The sequence below is a fragment of the Theropithecus gelada genome, chromosome 15 (assembly GCF_003255815.1).
Source record: "Theropithecus gelada isolate Dixy chromosome 15, Tgel_1.0, whole genome shotgun sequence".
Lineage (NCBI taxonomy): Eukaryota > Metazoa > Chordata > Mammalia > Primates > Cercopithecidae > Theropithecus > Theropithecus gelada.
In genome coordinates, this window is record NC_037683.1 from 8,365,647 (window position 1) to 8,387,238 (window position 21,592).

The 21,592-nt window shown below is 49.9% G+C and overlaps 1 protein-coding gene across 2 annotated transcripts in view; it reads right to left on the reverse strand.

Annotated features, from left to right (window-relative positions):
- Window positions 1-8,887: 8,887 nt before the first annotated feature.
- Window positions 8,888-21,592, reverse strand: part of ASS1 (argininosuccinate synthase 1) — a 56,587-nt gene continuing 43,882 nt past the window's right edge. For both annotated transcript variants that reach the window (XM_025359172.1, XM_025359174.1), the window contains 4 exons: window positions 20,962-21,093; window positions 15,685-15,841; window positions 10,535-10,600; window positions 8,888-9,188 (listed from right to left, as the gene is read on the reverse strand). In XM_025359172.1, coding sequence (XP_025214957.1) covers window positions 9,143-9,188; window positions 10,535-10,600; window positions 15,685-15,841; window positions 20,962-21,093 — 401 coding nt within the window. In that variant the 3' untranslated portion in view covers window positions 8,888-9,142. The remainder of the gene's footprint in view (window positions 9,189-10,534; window positions 10,601-15,684; window positions 15,842-20,961; window positions 21,094-21,592) is intronic.

Consider the following 21,592-nt stretch of genomic DNA (forward strand, 5'->3'; position numbering starts at 1 on the left):
AAGAATACAAAAATTAGCTGGGTGTAATGGTGGGTGCTTGTAGTCCCAGCTGCTTATGAGGCTGAGGTGGGGGGATGACTTGAGCCCTAGATTTTGAGGTTTCAGTGAGCTGAGATCACAGTGCACTCTAGCCTGAGTAACAGAGCAACACTCTGTCTCAGGGAAAAAAAAAAAAAAAAAAATCAACTTTCATTTCTGTCCACAAAAGACTGAGATGGTCCAGAATTATCCTCCCACTGTAAACAACAGATAATTGTATAAAACACAAGGAACAACTATTTCCAGACACTCAACAACTGGTAGCACAGGGCTGTGATTCCTGAGAAAAGGGAAACTAACAAGACAAGCCCTGTCATCACCTAGCTTTCTGCTTGCAGGTAATTCTAAAACTGCCAAATGGGGAGGAGACACAGAGTCCAGTGATCATGCAAAGCTGAGAAGACAGATGGGGTTTGGGGAAGCCAACACAGCTGAAATCTGGGACTGACAACCAGCAGGGAGGGCACTACAGGAGAAAGACCTCCAGCAATCTGTTAAGTGTCCATTTGAGTCTCTGGTGGTTGCCAGTCTCCTCATGTATAGAGTAAAACCCCATGAGACCAAATAAGAGCAACTTTTTTTCCACCCTCCCGCAAGACGGAGTCTTACTCTGTTGCCCAGGCTGGAATGCAGTGGCCTGATTTCGGCTCACAGCAACCTCTGCCTCCCAGGTTTAAGCAATACTTCTGCTTCAGCCTCCCAAGAAGCTGGGATTATAGGCATGCACCACCACACCTGGCTAATTTTTGTATTTTTTAGTGGAGATGGGGTTTCATCATGTTGGCCAGCCTGGTCTCGAACTCCTGACCTCAGCCTGGTCTCGAACTCCTGACCTCATGATCTGCTGCTTCAGGCTCCCAAAGTGCTGGGATGACAGGCGTGAGCCACTGTGCCCGGCCAAGAGCAACTTTTGAGGGAAAAAAAAATACTGAGAATCTCATACAGGACTGAGAATTGTTTTGAGTTTCCCCTAGTCAGAGTAGACACACTTCACTGAATATAAGAATCATTAAGCAGAAAACCTAGAAGGGGCCAGGCGTGGTGGCTCATGCCTGCAATCCCAGCACTTTGGGAGGCCTAGACAGGTGGATCACTTGAGGTCAGGAAAACTATAAAAAATACTTTGTGCTAATAAAATTGAAAACCGAGATGAAATGGTTAAATCCCTCAAAAGAAACAAATTACCAAAGTTGATCCAAGAGGAAATAGACAACTTAAATAGCCTTACATAAATCAAAGAAACAGAATATTCTATTCTATTCTATTCTATTCTATTCTATTCTATTCTATTCTATTCTATTCTGTTTTATTTTAGACAGAGTCTCACTCTGTCACCCAGGCTGGTGTGGACTGGCAGAATCCCAACTCACTGCAACCTCAGCCTCCCGAGTAGCTGAGATTGCAGGCATGCACCACCACACCTGGCTAATTTTTGTATTTTTAGTAGAGATGGGGTTTTGCCATGTTGGCCAGGCCGGTCTTGAGCACCTGGACTCAAGTGATCTGCCTGCATTGGCCTCCCAAAGTGCTGGAATTACAGGCGTGAGCCACGGCACCTGGCCAAATTTATTTTTTAAAAGCCTCGGCTGGGAACAGTGGCTCATGCCTGTAATCCCAGCACTTTGGGAGGCGGAGGTGGGTGGATCACCTGAGGTCAGGAGTTTAAGACCAGCTCGGCCAACATGGTGAAACCCTGTCTCTACTAAAAATACAAAAAATTAGCCCGGCATGGTGGCAGGTGCCTGTAATCCCAGCTACTTGGGAGGTTGAGGCAGGAGAATCACTTGAACCCGGGAGGCAGAGGTTGCAGTGAGCCAAGATCACGCCACTGCACTCCAGACTGGGAGACAAGAGCAAGACTCCATCTCAAGAAAAAAAATAAGAAATAAAAATAAAAAAATAAAAGCCTCACACACATACAAAATTCCAGGCTCAGATGGCTTCACTGGTGAATTTTTTTCTTTTTCTTTTTGTTTCCTTGCAGAGATGGGGGTCTTGCTATGTTGCCCAGGATTGTCTTGAACTCCTGGGCTCAAGCAATCCTCCCACCTCAGCCTCCCAAAGTGCTGGGACTACAGACATGAGCCACCATGCCTGGCCTTCCACTGGTGAATTCTATGAAACATTTATGAAAGAATATTACCAATGCTACCCAAAAGCTGTTTTAGAAAACAGAGGAGGTGGAGAGACACTTCTGAATGTGTTTTTTGGGGGGCCACTCTCTCCCTGACACAAAAACCAAAGAACCACAAGAGAACTACAGATCCACATCCCACGTGAATATAGACACAAAAAATCTCTGGCAAAATTTCAGCAAATTACATCCAGCAATACCAAATGGTATTTTTCCTGTGAATATAAAATTGGTTTAACATTCAAAAATCAATTAATATAATTCATTGTATTAACAGAATACAGGAGAAAACATCTCAAAGGATGTTGAGAAATATTTGACAAAATTCGACTCCTAATTTTGAGAGAGAAATACATACATATGCAAAAAAAATTAACCACAGTAATAAGTTCACACAAGATCTAGTGGTTTATTTTTAATTTTTTTGAGACAGAATCTTGCTCTTTTGCCCAGGCTGGAGTGCAGTGGTATGATCTCAACTCACTGCAACCTCTTCCTCCCAGGTTCAAGCGATTCTTGTGCCTCAGCCTGCTGAGTAGCTGGAATTACAGTTGTGTGCCACCGAACCTGGCTAATTTTTATATTTTTAGCTTCGCCATGTTGCCAGGCTGGTCTCGAACTCCTGACCTCAAGCACCTTGGCCTCCCAAAGTGCTGGGATTACAGGTATGAGCCACTGCGCCTGGGATCTGGTTGTTTAAAAAGGAGCCTGGAACCTGTCCCTCTTCTCTTGCTCCCTCTCTTGCCATGTGATACAACCTTCCGTATCCCACTTCACCTTCTACAGTAATTGGAAGCTTCCAGGAGTCATGATTGGAAGCCTCCTGAGGTCTCACCAGGAGCAGATCCCAGCACTATGCTTCCTGTAGAGCCTGCATAAACCAAAATAAACCTCTTTTCTTTATAAATAATCTCAGCCAACCCTTTATAGCAATGGTAATGGACTAACTCAGATGACAATTCTCTTCAAATGAATCCGTTGTTTTAATGCAATTCCAATGAAATTGTAGCAGACTTTTTGAAGAAATAAATAATTTGTTAAAAAAATTTATATGGGCCAGGCACAGTGTCTTATGCCTATAATCCCAGCACTTTGGGAAGTGGTGGAGGCTGAGGTCAGGAGTTCGAGACTAGCTTGCCCAACATGGCAAAACCCCATCTCTACTAAAAGTACAAAAATTAGGCGGAGGAGGTGGGGGGCATCCGTAATCCCAGCTACTCAGGAGGCTGAGGCAAGAGAATCGCTTGAACCTGGAAGGCGGAGGTTGCAGTGAGCTGAGATCGTGCCATTGCACTCTAGTCTAGGTGACAAGAGTGAGACTCCGTCTCAAAAAAAAAAAAAAAGTATGTGGGCTGGGCAGGTGGCTCACACCTGTAATCCCAGCACTTTGGGAGGCCGAGGTGAGTGGATCACTTGAGGTCAGGAGTTCAAGACCAGCCTGGCCAACGTGGTGAAACCCTACTAAAAATAGAAAAATTAGCTGGATGTGGTGGTGCACGCCTGTAATCCCAGCTACTCAGGAGGCTGAGGCTGGAGAACTGGTTGAACCTGAAAGGCGGAGGCTGCAGTGAGGCAAGATGCACCACTGCTGCACTCCAGCCTGGGTGACAGATCGAGACTCTGTCTCAAAAAAAAAAAAAAAAAAAAAAAAAAAAAAAAAAAAAAAAAAAAAAAAGTATATGGAAAAGTAAAGGACCCAGAATAAAAGGACCCAGTAAAGGACAAAACAGTCTTAAAAGAATGAGGTGTAAGATTTACTATAAGCTATAATAAGCAAGTCAGAGAGTTTTTGGCGTAAGGCTAGACACATAACATTAATGAAGCAGAATTGAGAGTCCAGAAGTAGACCCATACCCATCAATTGATTTTTTTTTTTTTTTCTTTTGAGATGGAGTCTTGCTCTGTCACCCAGGTTGGAGTGCAATGATGCGATCTTGGCTCACTGCAACCTCTGCCTTCTGGGTTCAAGCGATTCTCATGCCTCAGCCTCCCAAGCAGCTGGGATTATAGGCTTGCACCATCACAGCCAGCTAATTTTTATATTTTCAGTAGAGATGGGGTTTCACCATGTTGGCCAGGCTGGTCTCCAACTCTTGACCTCAAGTGATCCGCCTACGTTGGCTTCCGAAAGTGCTGGGATTACAGGCGTGAGCCACCATGCCTGGCCTCATCGATTTTTGACAAAGATGCTAAGGTAATATAATAGGAAAAAGACTTTTTAAGAAATGGTGCTGGAACAGCAAAATATCAGTATTTTCAAAAATAAATTTGGATCCTGAATCACGACCTACACAGTAATGAACTCAAAATGGAGCAAGGATCTACTTGTAAATGTTAATAAAATTTTTTCAAAGAAGTAAAAGCTGGGCCGGGTGCGGTGGCTCATGCCTATAATCCCAGCACTTTGGGAGGCTGAGGTGGGTGGATCGTTTGAGGTCAGGAGTTTGATACCAGCCTGGCCAAATGGTGAAACTCAGTCTCTACTAAAAAATACAAAAATTAGCCAGCGTGGTGGCGGGCACCTGTAATCCCAGCTACTTGGGAAGCAGAGGCAGGGGAATTGCTTGAACCTGAGAGGCAGAGGTTGGGGTGAGCAGAGATCAAGCCACTGCACTCCAGCCTGGGTGACAGAGTGAGACTCTGTCTCAAAAACAAAAACAAAAACAAAAAACTGAAAGAATTAATCACTGCACTAAAAGAAATACCTTTAAAAGTTCTTCAACAGAAGGAAAATGATATATATTGAAACTTTGATCTATTCAATGGAATGAAGGGCATCAGAAAAATATATGGATAAATATAAGATACACTCTTTTCTTATTTTAAATCTTTTATTATTATTATGATTTTTTGAGGCAGAGTCTCATTCTGTCACCGAGGCTGGAGTGCACTGGTGCAATCTCAGCTGTTTATTTTTATTTTCTGAGACAGAGTCTTGAGATATTGCCCAGGCTAGGGTACAGTGCTGTGATCAGTCCTTACTGTAGTCTCTACTTCCCAGGCTCGTGCAATTCTCCCACCTCAGTCTCCTGAGAAGCTGAAACCACAGGCATGTGCTACCACACTTGGCTAATTTTAAATTTTTTTTGTAAAGATGGGGGTCTCTCTATGTTGCCCAGGCTGGCCTTGAATCCCTGGGCTTAAGCAATCCTCCTACTTTGGCCTCCCAAAGTACTAGGATTATAGGCATGTCCTGCCATTATTTTTCATCTTTTAAAATCTTTATTTTTTATTTTTATTTTTAATCTTTTAAAAGTGATATTTGACTGTCTAAAGCAAAAATAATAGCAATGTATTATGGGATTTTGTAGCATATCTATGACAACAAAAGCATAAAGTGAAATGTTCTAGAGTTGTACTGTTACAAAGTTCTTCTGTTACACTCGAGGTGGCATACGATTAATTGAAGGTAGACTGTGGTAAGTTAAAGATGTATAAAATAACACTCAGAGAGGCTACTAAAAAAGCAATAACAAGTATAGCTAATAACCAACTATTAAAAACATTCCATTAAATTCAACAAAAGGGCTGGCCATGGTGGCTCATGCCTGTAATCCCAGCACTTTGGGAGACTGAGGCAGGAGAATCACTTGAGCCCAGGAGTTTGAGACCAGCCTGGGCAACATAGTGAGACTCCATCTCTATTTATTTAAAACATAAAAAATAAGTTCAACAAAAGGCAGAAAAATAATTTAGAATATGGAAAGAACTAAATATATAAATAGGGAAAGGTGAAGTTAGGGAGTATCGATGTAACAAAATATTCTGTAATTGCTGAAAATGTTTAAGGAGTTTTTTTTTTTTTTTTTTTTTTTTTGAGGCGGAGTCTCGCTCTGCTGCCCAGGCTGGGGTGCAGTGGCCGGATCTCAGCTCACTGCAAGCTCCGCCTCCCGGGTTCACGCCATTCTCCTGCCTCAGCCTCCCGAGTAGCTGGGACCACAGGCGCCGCCACCGCGCCCGGCTAGTTTTTTTGTATTTTTTTAGTAGAGACGGGGTTTCACCGTGTTAGTCAGGATGGTCTCGATCTCCTGACCTCGTGATCCGCCCGTCTCGGCCTCCCAAAGTGCTGGGATTACAGGCTTGAGCCACCGCGCCCGGCCAGGAGTTTTAAAATTTATTTATTTTATGGAGAATGGGGTCTCGCTATGTTGGTCAGGCTGGTCTTAAACTCCTGCACTCAAATGATTCACCCACCTCAGCCTCCCAAAGTGCTGGGATTATAGGCATGAACCACTGTGCCCAGGCTTAAGGATTGTTTTTATTGTCATAGGAAAGCATTTACGATATGTTAAAATTTTAAAAATAGGGTGTAAAGTATATCCATTAAAGCATAAATATATACAATTTATACTTTAAAGTGTAAGCTATACATTTATAACTATAAAATATAAAGCATTTATACTTCAGCCTAAATAACTGCAAAAATATTGTAGGCATAGGAAAAAATATATGTGCATTATAGGATGCTTAGCATAAAAACAAGAAAAGAAAGACAAAGCATGACTGATAATATACCAAATGTGGTCGGGCGTGGTGGCTCATGCCTGTAATCCCAGCACTCTGGGAGGCTGAGGCCAGGCTGGTCTCAAACGGGCTGATCTCAAACTCGTGACCTCGTGACCCACCTGCCTCAGCCTCCCAAAGTGCTGGGATTACAGACGAGAGTCACTGCGCGTGGCTAGTTATTTATTTCTCTTTTTTTTTTGAGACAGAGTCTCGCTCTGTCGCCCGGTCTGGAGTGCAGTGGCCGGATCTCAGCTCACTGCAAGCTCCACCTCCTGGGTTTACACCATTCTCCTGCCTCAGCCTCTTGAGTAGCTGGGACTACAGGCGCCCGCCACCTCGCCCGGCCAGTTTTTTGTTTGTTTGTTTGTTTGTTTGTTTTGTATTTTTTTTTTAGTAGAAACGGGGTTTCACCCTGTTAGCCAGGATGGTCTCGATCTCCTGACCTCGTGATCCACCCGTCTCGGCCTCCCAAAGTGCTGGGATTACAGGCTTGAGTCACCGCGCCCGGCCGTTATTTCTTTTCTTAAAGATGCTGCAGTTTATCACTATGGTTAAAGACATAATGGCCGGGGGCAGTGGCTCAGGCCTGTAATCCCAGCACTCTGGGAGGCGGGAGGCGGATGAATCACCTTACGTCAGGAGTTCGAGACCAGCCTGACCGACATGGTGAAACCCCATCTCTACTAAAAACACAAAAATTAGCCAGACGTGGTGGTGGGCGTCTGTAATCCTAGCTACTCAGAAAGCTGAGGCAGGCGAATCGCTTGAACCTGGGAGGCGGAAGTTGCAGTGAGCTGAGACTGTGCTCCAGCCTAAGTAACAGAGCAAGACTCCATCTTGACAACAACAATAACAAAAAGACAAAGGCACAAGATTTGGGGGCTCAGTCAGGCCGGGGTTTGGTTCTTGGTTCTGTCACTTGCTAGCTGAGTGGCTTTTGGCAAGTCAATTTATCTGCAGCTTCGTTGCTACCTCTACATAATGGAGATGAAAGTGTCCACCTCCAAGTGTGATTTTGAAGATTCAACGAGCTAATGTGAATAAAGTATATAGCGAAGTGTTTGGCACAAAGCTAATATTGAGTCATTTATTATTACCACGGAATGGTAATAATAAATTATTGGTATAATTTATACCAATTATATAATAAATTATATAATAATACCAATTATTATATAATAATAAATTATTATTACCATTAATAATCGGAGGAAAAAAGTTTTGAAGGTAAAACTTCTTTTGCGAGAAACCCTCAGGGACACAGGCAGTGGAGTGGTGAGACAGTCCCTGAGGTCAGGTTCTGAGTTCAGAACCAGGGCAAAGCACAGAGCAAGCAGCACTCAGGTCTTCCCAGTGAAGATGCTTTTGGTTGCAAGGAGCAGAGACTCCCTCACTCAGCTGCAGTCCTGAATTCATTATGATATCAGGTGTCAGGGAAACCAGGCCAAGAGATGCCACCAGCTTTCATGAAGCACCAGGATAGGAATATGGACACTAATATACGGACCCTCTCTTCCCATCCTTTCCCTCTCGTTTCCTTCTACACCGGCTGTGCGCCCCAGATCCACAGCATCCCACAGTGAGTGCCTGCCTTACATGTCCTCACTTCCGGCCATGTGCCGAGGCCCAATTCCTGGGGTTTCTGATTGGCCAGCTCTAGTCAGGTGTCCATCCACGGTCCAATCAGATGTGACTAAGGGGGGGAAGGGGCCACACTGCAAACATGGCTGCTTTGGGGCCTGGTTTGTGGACAGTGGGAAGTGCTGCCAAGTTCCGGGCCTGCTCTTTTCTCCTCTCTGCTCAGGCCTCTCCCTCCTCCTTCATGAGTTAGGCTGCTCTAGGCCACACAGCTGTAATAAGTGTCCTGGGGTCACTCATGGCCGCCCTGTGTAGAAGCTCCCTGTGGGCTATGAGTAAAGGTGATCCCCAGAGAAAGGGCATCCCCTAAATTTTCTTCGGTTTCCTGACATTTGCAACAGGACCACAGTTGGTGATTGATTCCCAGGCTGCTGGCTAGGATCTGACCCAGGTGGCACTTCTGCATTCCTAGTTTTTGCTGGAGAGGGGTTGACTCCCAGATTAACAGGCTGTCTGGCAAATGGTGGCCTTCGGCAGCACTTAGGTCCGAAAACACAAAGGTTGGGCTAAGAAAAGCATGATTAACTACACACACACACACACACACACACACACACTCTGTAGAAACAAAGAAACAAAAGACTAGTGTATCTTTTAATTGTCATTTTATAGCTCCCCACCGCAGCTGCCCCCCACCCTTCCCTTTGGTGACAACACAATGTCTGCAGGCTTCGGGGGACCAAGAAACAAAGCTGGGGCCTGGCAGCCCCACTACGCTGCCAGCCAGGGAGGACAAGTCATAATTACAAATTATCACAACAATTAGTGCCTGTACTTGGGGGATCTGCAAATTGAGGAGGCCCCAGCTCCTCATTGTACAGGGGTCTATTTGGCAGTGACCTTGCTCTGGAGACGATGATATTCCTTCAGCCTGTAAACCAGATTCAAAACAGAGAAAAATGTAAATTAACAATAACAACACACACTGGGTTCAATTAATTCAGGCAGAACTGGGGTGGCGGGGGCAGCTGTTTGTTAAGATGTGTGTGAAGTTGTCTTTTTTTCTAGTCCCTCTCCCGCCCTGGCCCCTCCTGCCCTCCAATCAGGATAATGTAATTAATTTATCTTAGGGGGAAAACATTGTTTGTCATTGTTGAAGACAAAGCGTTTAACTGGCAATGGGAGAAATGAAGAGGCCATTATGTAAGCCCTGTGTGTTCTGGGCCATTTAAAAGGGTTTATAGAGTCATAAAATACAAACAGAGGGTGCAGGAAGCAGGGGAGGTGGAGGTGACTGAGGGGAAGGGAGAGGACCCTCGGCAGATGGGCGAGATTCAACATCTCTCCAGGCATGAGCTGCCTCCAGGGACAAGAAACTGGCTCTGGGAGAAAATGGTGGCTCTGTGCCCAGAGTATGTTGTTAGCAAGAGGAGACAGACTTGCATCTTCTTCTAGATTCCAATCCCCATGAGAAGGGAGCTGGTGATGGAGAACCCCCAGCAGGACAGGTGCTCCGGACTCAGCTCCACCACCTCCTACCTGTGTGACCCTTGGAAAGTTACTTAACCACTCAGCCTGTTTCTGAGGAGTTGCAAATTTTGCGTAAGAATTAAATGAGACATCCTAGGAGAGTGCCCCAGAGCAGCTTAGTGTATGTTAGCTGCTGGTGACAAACGACCCTGTTTGCCCTTGAGCACATCAGCCCTGGGCTGAGAGTGCTTGCTGCTGGCACTGCCCCCTGGCTCTTCCTGCATGCCAGGGTCTGAGCCCAAGCCGCATGCTTGATTTCCACAGGCTCATATTGAACCTTCACTGAATCTGTGCGGCACGTACAGCTGACACCCTTACTGGTGACTCCCAGAGGATCAAAGGTCTGAGTGACTTCAGATGATGTGTACCACCCTCCTGGGCCATGGAGATCCATGTGGCTAGGATGGCTTCCAGCTAGACCTACAGCTCAGGTATGGTGACAGAAAACAAAGGCTTCTCTCCACCTCTATGCTATTTCCTTGTTTAACCTGCTCTGCAAAGGAGCGCATAGTGGAGTCCCTGTGGCTTAGGGGGAGAGGAGGGCAGGTATCAGAGGCACCAGGTGGGACACAGGAACCTAGGACCCTCTGTTACTGTTGGCTATCAAAGCATGCCTCTGAGGATGCTATGGGCAGATGGAGAGGAAAGTGGGGTTTGTCTAGGGCAGGGCAGCGGAAAGGTCCCATCTAAAGCCTACTCTTTACACCTGGGGGCTTTGAAGGCCCATCAGGGCCCTGAGCTTCTCACCTGAGGGAACTGATGTTGATGAACCCGGTGGCATCAATCGGCTCATAATCACCCTGCACGTTCATGCTGCAAGGAGAGTAGAAGCTTGTCAGCTCAGCCTGGCCCTGGCCTCTGCTTGAAGGGAGGACTGCTGGGGCCAAAGGCAGCCCACCTCCCAGACGCCAGGGCATTTCCCCTGCGTGGGTCCAAACCCTCCCTGCATGTCGGCTTTCCATTTAATTTCTGTACAACTCCGGGAACCCTCTTCTGGGCCAGGCACCAACCCAAATGTTGGAGCGCCCTAGTGGAGCACACAGCAGCCTCTTCCCTGCTGTACAATGTGGCGGGAGGCTAGGAGCAGCCGCCCCAGAACTAGCCCTATGAAATCCTACCAACCAGAGCACTCCGTCTGTAAATGGAGCACGCGTCCAAGCCAGCTGTGCCTTCGGGACTGTGTGGATGGCATCCACTGACCTGAAGGCTCAGAAGGCCTTAGGGTGTGAATTGCAACAGCACAAAGGCATTTTGCAAGCTGCAGGGAGGCCTCCAGCATTCACAGCAAGATTGGCCCATGAAGTCACCTTCCCCCTCATTTGTTCGACCAGTTAGACTTCACCTAATCCATCCTGAAACCTGGGTACCCACTGCCAGTGTGTCATGGAAAATGCTGGGTTGACTGCTGCTGTACTCAGCAGATTTTTACCTCTCTACAGTTTCCATCTCCCAGACTCACCAGCCTTCTGCTTTGGGGCTCTCCACCCTTAGCTGCTCCTCCCAACCTTCCTAACCATGGCAGTCACTCCAGCTGGCTGACTGGGGTTTGCGTCCTGGCTCCGCCACACACCACCAGAGAGCCCAGGCCAGTATTCCTGCGCTCGGAGCCTCGGCCTCGCACCTGTCAAATGCGTGGTTAGCTCTCAACGTCACTTTTGGTTCCACATGAAATAATGTAGCTGGGGCCGGGCGCGGTGGCTCAAGCCTGTAATCCCAGCACTTTGGGAGGCTGAGGCGGGTGGATCACGAGGTCAGGAGATTGAGACCATCCTGGCTAACATGGTGAAACCCCGTCTCTACTAAAAATACAAAAAACTAGCCGGGCGTGGTGGCGGGTGCCTGTAGTCCCAGCTACTTGGAGGCTGAGGCGGGAGAATGGCGTGAACCCGGGAGGCGGAGCTTGCAGTGAGCTGAGATCCGGCCACTGCACTCCAGCCTGGGTGACACAGTGAGACTCCGTCTCAAAAAAAAAAAAGAAATAATGTAGCTAGTGCCTGGCACACAGCACCCACTAGTACTAACACTATTCATTCACTCATTCATTTGTTCAGGCATTTATTAAACCTTTTGCTGCCTGCCAGGTGCTGGGCCAGGTGCCAAGGAAGGAAGAGCAAGAGTGGTGTCCACAGGGAGGGGCCAGATACAAGCAATCAATCACCCATTGCCTTCGTTAATTATGGTTGTGCTAAGCACTTAGGGCATGTGGACTCAGATGCCTCCTACTCTACAAGCCTCTGAGAGGATGGGGTCCCTTGTCATGTCCTGCTCTGAATCAGCCCCTCCTCTGCAGAATTGCAGTCCTGGGACAAAGCTGATTCAAGGTTCCCAGTGACAAGGAGGTGGCTTGTCCCCTCAGGGGCCCTCTCTAGAGAAGTGAGATTGATGGGGGTGAGGGGGGGTTGGTGTCGGGGTGGGGGGCAGGAGGATCTGCTGCTTTGAGACCCTGAGGCTGGACCTCTGACTGGTTCTTTGTAGACTGTGGACTTTTTACAAGAACCAATGAGGTCTCTGCATCTGCCTGGCCCCAGTGACTCGTTCAGGACCCGGGCCCTGACCTTCACCAGGCCTTGAAGCCGGTGGGCGCGTGGAACTCTCTGCAAAGTCAATCCCGTACTCCTGCGCCTCCTTGACTTCCCTTCCTCCCTCCTCTATAGCTCCACAGCCCCTCCAGGGCTCAGGCACTGAAGCCACTAGGAGCTTTCATTCCCTGGAAGAGGAGGAGATGCCAGACTTGCTGGCCACCCCTTTCTGTGCAGAATCGGTGCTTAGGAAGGGTTGGACCAAACTAGACCACCAACCTCTTCAGATCCCTTGAACAGACCTTGTTTTGGAAACCGAGCCTCAGCCCCACTGGCCCCTGTCCTCAGCGCAGGGAGAATGCAGGACACAGAATCCCCCCCCACCTCCGTGACCATCTGTCCCTTCACCTCCATCTCTCACAAGTCACAACAAACTCTCCCCATCCCGTTCCCCAAGGCGGGACCTTCCCAACTGCCCTGGCAGCCCCTGCAAAGAGGGCCCACGTCCAGGGACAAACGTCCCATGAGGCTGCTGGGAGTTCCAAGAGGGGTTTCTCAGAAACTAAAAAAACCTCTTTTTAAAATTGTGGTTTGAAGTGAGAGGGGAGGTGGAAAAAGAGTTTACAATGAATTTTTTTTTGTTTCTTTTTTCTTTTTTCTTTTTTTTTTTTACCTCCCCTGACGGTCTACAGAAAACCTCTTGTGCTTTTATTTTTGCTCATTCGAGTGGCTCTGACCTGCTCTATAATTACGTTACTTTCTACCGACTGTGCCGCGGCATTTCCAGCTCTGCTGCCTCTCGCGGCTTCCTCGCTGGGCCCTGTGACGCTGTCACTCAAGGGCTTTCAAGTCAGCGATGTAGAAATCAAAAAGAAAAGGGAAATGGTCGGAGACACAGTGAGAATAAATGCTCCTGCTTTTCTCTCTTTTTTTCCCCCTTTCCCTTTTTACTTTATTCATTTAATCTCCCTGAGTGAGACTGTAAGGCTTAATGAAGGGTTGGACAGATTATTAGAGGCTGTTGATTTGGAGGGGGAGGGAAGAAAGAGCCAGAGAGAGAAAGAGAGAAGATAATTTGACATTTACCCCGACTGATCTAAACTGTTTCAGTTGTATTTATGGCTTATAACGTGTTTAGAAAGATTGAAGGGGGGAGAGACTCAACATGGCAAGGAGAAGGGAAAGAAAAAAATAATATTGACTGGCAAGCAAGACTCATACTTTAATTCCCAACCAGCCTCCAGGAGGGAGGGGCTGGCCTCGGCCTGAGCTAAGCTGGGCCTTGGGGGACCCTCGTCCAGTGGGGGCTGTCTGTCCCACAGGGGTCTGCCCCATCTCTAGTTTAACCAGGTGACCTCTGGAGGTGACACCTTGTCCGTTGGTGCAGGTCACTCGCATCCACGGGACGGACGCAGGAGTGGCCAGTCGTTAGCTGCCACCTTGGCCCTGGCTCACCAGGGCCCTCCTGCCTATCCAGGGGCTCCTCCTTGGCCACCTTCTGCCTGGTCCATCAATGAGAAATCTCCTCATGGTTCCACTTGCGTTAACCCCTTTTTTTTTTTTTTTTTTTTTTTTTTTTTTTTTTTTGAGACGGAGTCTCGCTCTGTCGCCCAGGCTGGAGTGCAGTGGCCGGATCTCAGCTCACTGCAAGCTCCGCCTCCCGGGTTCACGCCATTCTCCTGCCTCAGCCTCCCGAGTAGCTGGGACTACAGGCGCCCACAACCGCGCCCGGCTAATTTTTTGTATTTTTAGTAGAGACGAGGTTTCACCGTGGTCTCGATTTCCTGACCTTGTGATCCGCCCGCCTCGGCCTCCCAAAGTGCTGGGATTACAGGCGTGAGCCACCGCGCCCGGCTTTTTTTTTTTTTTTTTTTAAGAGACAGTGCCTAACTTTGTTATTAAGGCTGGAGTGCAGTGGTGTGATCCTGGCTCACTGCAGCCTCCAACTCTTGGGCTCAAGTGATCTTCCTGCCTCAGCCTCCTGAGTAGCTAGGACTACAGGTGCATGCCACCACACCTGGCTAATATTTTATGTATTTATTTTTTGAGACAGGGTTTTGCTCTGTTGCCCAGGCTGGAGTACAGTGGCATGGTCATGGTTCACTGCACCCTTGATCTCTCAGGCTTAAGAGACACTCCCACCTCAGCCTCCCAAGTAGTTGGGACCACAAGCACATGCCACCACGCTTAGCTAATTTTTTTATTTTTAGTAGAGATGAGGTCTCACTATGTTGCCCAGGTTGGTCTTGAACTCCTGGCCTCAAGTGATCCTCCTGCCTCGGCCTCCCAAAGAGTTGGGATTCCAGGTGTATGCCATCTTGCCCAGCTGGTTCCCTTCTTGTCTCACTCCACACTTTCCCCTAGGCAGTCTCTCTTGGCCCGGGGCTTCAGAGAACATCAAAATGCCTATGATGCTCCAGGGTCTTCAGCCTAGGTTCTCCTCAACTGTAGACCCAAGTGTCCGACAGCCTTCTAGTTAGTTTTCCCAGCTATCTCAAAAGAAACCCATGCTCACGACACCTAAATCCAAATGCATGATCCTTCCTCAAGAGCATTTCCTCAACCCAGGGACTGCACCCAGCTGATCACGACCCCAGACACGAGTGATTCTGGATCCTCCATCTCCCTCCACATCCAAGTCATTTCAATCCCTCCTCCTAGATTTGTGTCACCTTCGCCTGCTGCTATCTAGTCCGGGAGTCATCAGCCTGGTCCAAGCTACCGCATTTCCACAGGTGCCCTCCCACCTACTCAAATCCATTCTCCAGAGCAGCCAGGAGGACCCTCTAAATGCGCAGATCTCATCTTGCCTTTCCCTTTAAGATCTAGCTTCGGCTCCCTCCCCCTGGCCTCTTTTGCCCTCCCACCCCTCCCTGCTATTCACCTGTTAACTCTTTCTGCTATTTGAATAGCAAAGGAGCTGCTCTACAACCCCAATTATTGTGTGTGTATATATATATATATGTATATATATATGTATTTTTTTTGAGACAAGGGCTTTCTATGTTGCCCAGGCTGGTCTTGAACTCCTGGGTTCAAGCAATCCTCCCACCTCGGCCTCCTAAGTAACTGAACTTACAGGCATGCACCACCCCTCCTAGCCAATCCCAGTTATTATACCCAGCCAGACTATCCTGCATTCGTCATAGCCTGCTGCCACCTTGTCTAATTCTACATTCTGGTGATGGTTTGATCCATGCCTTTCTCCCAGCTAGCCTGTAAGTTCCACGGAAGCATAGTGGTGTCTATATCCTCGGTAACCATTGCTCTGTCCTCTGCATGGTGCCTGACGTGCTCAGGCACAGATGTCTTGAGGATCCAGTCAAAAGATAGGCTCTGTGCCCAAGTCGGGGTCAGGATGAGGTGTGGGGCGCCTACCTCACCAGCTCCTCGTTGTAGAGAGACAGTGGGGACTCCCGGCCGAGGATGTACACCTGGCCCTTGAGGACGGACACTTGCACTTTCCCTTCCACTCGCTCCTGGGACTTGGCAATGCAGTGGCGGACAAATTCACACTCAGGGCTGTGCCAGAAACCTGCGGGGAGGAAAACGGGATATCACTAGGGAGGCCTCCTGCACTGCAAGGGCACAGGACGGGTGCCGCATGCTTTACCCCGCCATGCAGACCATGACTGCCTCCCATGTGTCTGGTACAATGTGCGCTTGCCAGCGGCTGAGTTGAGGACCATGCTTTCATAGCCTTGCCCTCTAACCTTGCAAAGGGCCTGTGGGTAAGGAGGTGACCACCTAGGTCACTTCCCTAAGGGTCAGGAGGAGGGAAGTGACCCACTGCTTCATGCCGTAGGCATTCAGGAAGTGCCACAAGCCAGCAACTGGGAACACAATGGTAAAGGGCCCCCATCCCTGGCCCAACAGAGGCACTAATCTTCTGGGGGAAGCAGAAGGCTCAGACAGTACTCAGAGGCACGTGCTGCCTGGGGCTTGGTGATGTGGGTGTCCAGTGCAGGCAGCTGGGTGGTGGTTCAGACCATGGCCATGCATAACCTTCCCCTCTCTGTGCCTCTGTTTCCCCATCTGTTGAGTGGGGGATGTCACAGTAATATTTCGTGTGGAGCCCCTAGCACTGAGCCGCACTGGCCTTAGGGGCTACCATGAACTGGAGTCCTGGCTGGAGCCCACCCCTCAGGGTGGGCAGGCCCCTTGGAATCAGTGGGCTGTTTTCTGCACCTGCTAGTGATAGAATATTTCTGCACAGATAAGCAGCAGCACTGTGCTCAGGCTTTCATCTGCGCTAGCTCCCTGAATCCTCAGAGACAGCCCTCTGAGAGACACTCTCTTAGCCTTTCGCCTTTCTGGGTGAGGAAGGGAGGCTCAGGGAAGTTAAGAAACTTCTCCAGGATCACACAGGCTGGAAGTGGGGAGCCTTCATTTGACTTCTGTTGGCCCAAGTTGTAACAACTCTGCTTCCTACGATCAACTCGGAGCTTTCTCTACGGCCAGAACATCCCTTGGTGTGTAGGTGGGGGCAGGAGGTGCCTGAGAAACACGCTCCCTCCCCTCTCCCCCAGAACCCTAAAGGCCAGGGAGGGGTAGCGCTCAGACCCCAGTCTGGCCCCGGCCCCTCTCTAGCCGCTTCTGGAGGAGGCTGGGACCAAGGGGCGGCAGGCCGGCCGGCCATGGCTTGGGGGAGGGACAGGGCAAGGCTAGGGTTTCCTGAAACGGAGCCGGGAAGGTGAGCCCACCTGGGCAGCTGCGGGGCCAGATGGCGCATGATCTCCTGCCCTGATAAAGGGCCGGGTCAGCCCAGGGGCTGCGGCTATTGTGGGAGGCCCAGGCCCCTGGGGGCACCTGCTGAGGCCCTCCGTGGGAAAGGGGACAGGCCTCTGGGATGGGGTCCTGGGGCTTGCAGAGGTGGGGGAGGGCCAAGCAGGGAGAGTAGAGGTTGAGCCCTTGCTCTCCAGTGTCCCATTCTTTGAGTCCACATCCCAGCCACATCTGGACAAGTGATGTAACCTCCCTGAGCCTCGGTTTACTCATTTGCCCAGTGAGAAAACATGACTAACCAGAGGTTGTGTGGATTCAGTGAGAGAACGCAGAGTGCAAAGCGTTTTGCATTTGCAGTTTGAACACCATGCTGTGTGCCAGCCCTCACTGTACATAGAGAGGCCCAGAGAGGGAAACAGCCTGTGCAAGGCCACACAGCAAGACTGTGGAAGAGCCCAGGTCTGATGAAGTACTCCTAACTCTGGCCCAGGGCTTTCCTCCAACACACCCCGAGACCCTTGTGGAGGGGGCTGCTGATGTTCTCCCAGCCCCCCATGCCCTGGTGTCCTGGGCTTGGCCATCTTTCTGACTGAGCGGGGATAATTAGCCCATTAAGTTTCCAGGCTGGAAGACAGGAGATGGAGCCAGAGATAGGACAGAGAGCTCCGTGGGAGCAACTGGCCTGGGCTTTATCTCAGAATTTTTTTACCTTTGCCCCCACGGGGGTCTTCTGCTCAGATTTCTTTTCCCAGCAGACCCAGCCTGGGTTGGGGGACAGCGAGCCTGGCTTAAACTGCATTGGGGGAGACCCTGCACCCCCTAGACCTGTAGATACGCTGTGGGTGGGGCGTAGGGCTGAGCTAGAGGGGGACCCCTCCCCCATGCTGCTAGGCCCAACCAAACACATGCAACCCTTTCTAACTGGAGCAATTCTGTGTGCCTTGCACCTTATACCCATTGTATTGCTGAAGAAATGGAGGTGAGGGGAGAAGAGGTGAGCTATACCCCCTGGATGAGACGCTCCACTGGGCCCTGCCAGGCTAACCCTGGTTAGCCTGGAGGAATGGTGGGCTTTGCACCCAGGAGCTAGACGGGACTGGGAGGAGACCCTGGCGTGCCCTCAGCCTGGTGCCCTTTATTTGACAGGAGGGGAAACTGAGGCTCAGGGAAGAGACAGACCTGCTCAAGACCATTAACCCAGCCAGAGGCAAGGCTCCAAGTGCCCTGCCTCCACATTGGGAACCCACGCCAGGCGCTCGCAGTTATTTCACGCACTGGAATAACCATTCGTCTGCCAGACATAGTTCCAGGCGCTTCACAGATCCTCATGCTTTTAGTCCTCACCACCAGACAGGTAGAACTGTTATTCCCACTCTTCGGATGGGAAAACTGAGGCCTAGGGAGGTTAAGTAAGATGATCAAGCAAAGCCCTGGTCTGTACCATTTCTGTATCCCTCACGGGGAAAATCGCATCAAACAGCCCCTCTGAGCTGTGGGGGTCAGCCTGCTGCCCGAGGCCGGTCTTGGTGTTTGTGGAGCCCTGGATGTCAGCGGACCAGGGCAAAGTTAATATTAGTGATCACCACCAAGAAGAAGCCCCTACTGTCCCTCACCTCCACTCTGAGGTTTGGTTTCCTTTTAAGTCTCCTCATCATTGTACCTCAGTTTGGGATGTAGAGGGCTTGTCACTGGCTGACAGAGCAAGGACTCAACCCAGCCAGTCCAGTGTAGAGGCACCGTGACCGCAGCCAGGAGCCAAACTGTGCCCTACACCCAGGGTTCCCCTGCCTGTGCCGCCGTGCCCCTTGATCATGAGCATCCTGGAATCTGTTGGAATAACTGGGAACTTGGCTGCTACAGCTGGCCTGTCCCCAGCTCAAAGCTGCCCATCACCAGCCAGGAGAGCCTGGGCCAGTGTCTTCACCTCGGGGCCCCCGTTTCCTCACCTCTGCACGGCTAATATTAGATAATACCCCATCAGGTGCCCAGCTCAGAGCCTGGCAGCAAGACAGCAGGATAAGCGGCAGCCACGGCCACAGCCATGGTGGGATCAGCCTCTGTGGAGGCCCCGGAGTAGCCCAGCCAGGTGCTCCCTCCTCTGCCACATCTTAATAACTCCCTCACTTTGTAACTAAAATCCTTCTTTCAGGGTTGCAGTCCCACCAGGCTGGAAAGCCCGCAGGAGACAATGGTATTTAAGCACCTGTCTGTACCTGGGAAGGGGGGCAGAACTCGGCTTCAAAGCTGCCAGGAACAATGGCAGGAAGAAATAACGCCAGCCAATAACCACCGAGCCCTCCTGAAATCCTGAGATGAGTTACAGTGATTAGGAGGCTTAAAAGGAAACAAAATCTGAGAGTGGAGGGGAAGAGGCGAGGGGAGGAGAGCTTAGCCCAGGAAGCTATTAGATTAACTAATACTAACTTTGCACGGGTCCCCTGACGTCCAGGCCCCCAAAGATGTGAGGGTCAGCCTCAGGCAGCAAGCAGCCTGTCCTCCCACAGCTCAGGGCAGCTATTTAATGTAATGCCCAAATCAAGGGTATGTGTATGTTATGGAGTGGGGGTGGGAAGGGCCAGAGAGTCAATATTTGAGGCTCTTCGGGTCCTAGGGTCTCTCTCAAAATGGCTCAACCTACCCTTGCCACTCCAGGGGAGCCACAGACAATGCAAAAACAGCCACCTCGCTCGGCGTGAGCCACCGTGCCCAGCAACACTTGAATTTTATATAATTTGTCATGAAATAGCATTAAATTTTTTTTTCCTCCCAACCATTTAAAAATGTAAAAACTGGCCAGATGCAGTGGCTCATGCCTGTAATCCTACCACTTTGGGAGGCCAAGGCGGGTGGATCTCCTGAGGTCAGGAGTTTGAGACCAGCCTGGCCAACATGGTGAAACCCTAACTCTACTAAAAATACAAAAACTAGCCAGGCGTGGTGGCGCGTGCCTGTAATCCCAGTTACTCAGCAGGCTTAGGCAGGAGAATCACTTGAACCAGGGAGGCGGAGGTTGCAGTGGGCCAAGATCGCACCATTGCACCCCAGCCCGGGCAACAAGAGTGAAAGTCTGCCCCAAATAAATAGATAAATAAGAACGTAAAAACTATTCTTAGCTCATGGGCTGAACAAAAACAGGTGACAGGCTGGATTTGACCCAGGGACTGTAGTTTGGGGACCCCTGTTACACCATATGAGGATTGGATTTTAGAGTCAGGATTCCAAGGCTGGAATCCAGGCAAGGCATGGAAATCCGGGCTCCTCACCTGCAAAACGGGGACACCCCCGCCTCAGGTGCTCATGTCACCCACTGGTCCTTCCACACATTGGCTGGGTGTGTGGCAAGGCTCAGGCCCTGTGGCCACCCCAGTGGTTTCATGGTCAAGATCTGGCTCCTGCAGTACTGGGGTCTGGGGCTGAGTTCCTGGTCCACAGAGCCTCTCCCTCAAGTTCATGGAATAGGTCCAGGTTCTGCCTGGAGACAGCCTGACTTAGGGGTCAAACCCAGCTAGGCCACTTCTGGTTTTAGGCTTTCCTTCTGAGCCTCAGTTTCCTCATGTGTACAGGGAGCCTCAGACCTTCTGGGAAAGTTGTGAGGACCATGTGGAGCGATGCATGTCGCTGCAGTGCCCAGCGCCTGGCACATGCTGGAGTCATGCAAACTGTAGGCGGTGGAGGCTGCTGGACACCTTGGGAGGCCGGTGCATCACCCCGGACACACCCCATGTCAAGGTAGGTTCCAGCATCCCCTTGCTCCCTCATGTCCTGCACTTTCCCTCAACCCCCTTTGGCCTGCACCTTTTGGGGTCTCACACGAGGATGGCAGGGGAGGAAGGTGCTGATACGGAGGGGAGGGCCAGGCCCGAGGGCCTGACGGTGATTTGGGATCCCTTGTGGGGCGGTTAGAGGGGACAGTCGTAGAGTCTTACGCACCGGTATACACCAGCTCAGCAAATTTCAAGCCCAGGCCTTGTTTGATTTTGCGCACTTCTCGGTCCATGGTGAAGGCCTCGATGTCTAAATGAGCGTGGTAAAGGATGGTGCCTGCTGGGGTCTCGTAGATACCTAGCCATTTTTGCAGGCAGGGGGAAAAGGAGAAAAAAGAGAGAAACGCATGAAACCCAAACTGTCAGCAAATGACAAAAAAAATAATAATAATAATAATGACTCGGGTGACAGGAGACAAGCCGGTCGGACCCATTCACTCCCAGCTTGCTGCAAAATGCATCTGTCATTATGTTCATGCTGGGGCCACGACAGTCCACTCTGCAGCTTGCGGAGAAAATGTCTAGATGCCCCCTTTGAAGGGGCCCTCCGACGCTAGAAAATGACAGGGTTTCGGAGCGGCAACCCCTCCCTCCCCATGCGTGCCCACCGGCCCGAGGTTGAAAGCCTGTAATTAAAGCGACTACAGTAGAGCCCAGAGCCCCAAATATCCCTTCCTCCCTTCCACCAGGGAGCCAGGGGAGGGGGACGGCTGTGCACATACATGTACACATGTGTACACACATGCCACCTTCAGCCTGTGGGGCCCCTGCGGCCAGGTCTTTCCAGAGACCACTGA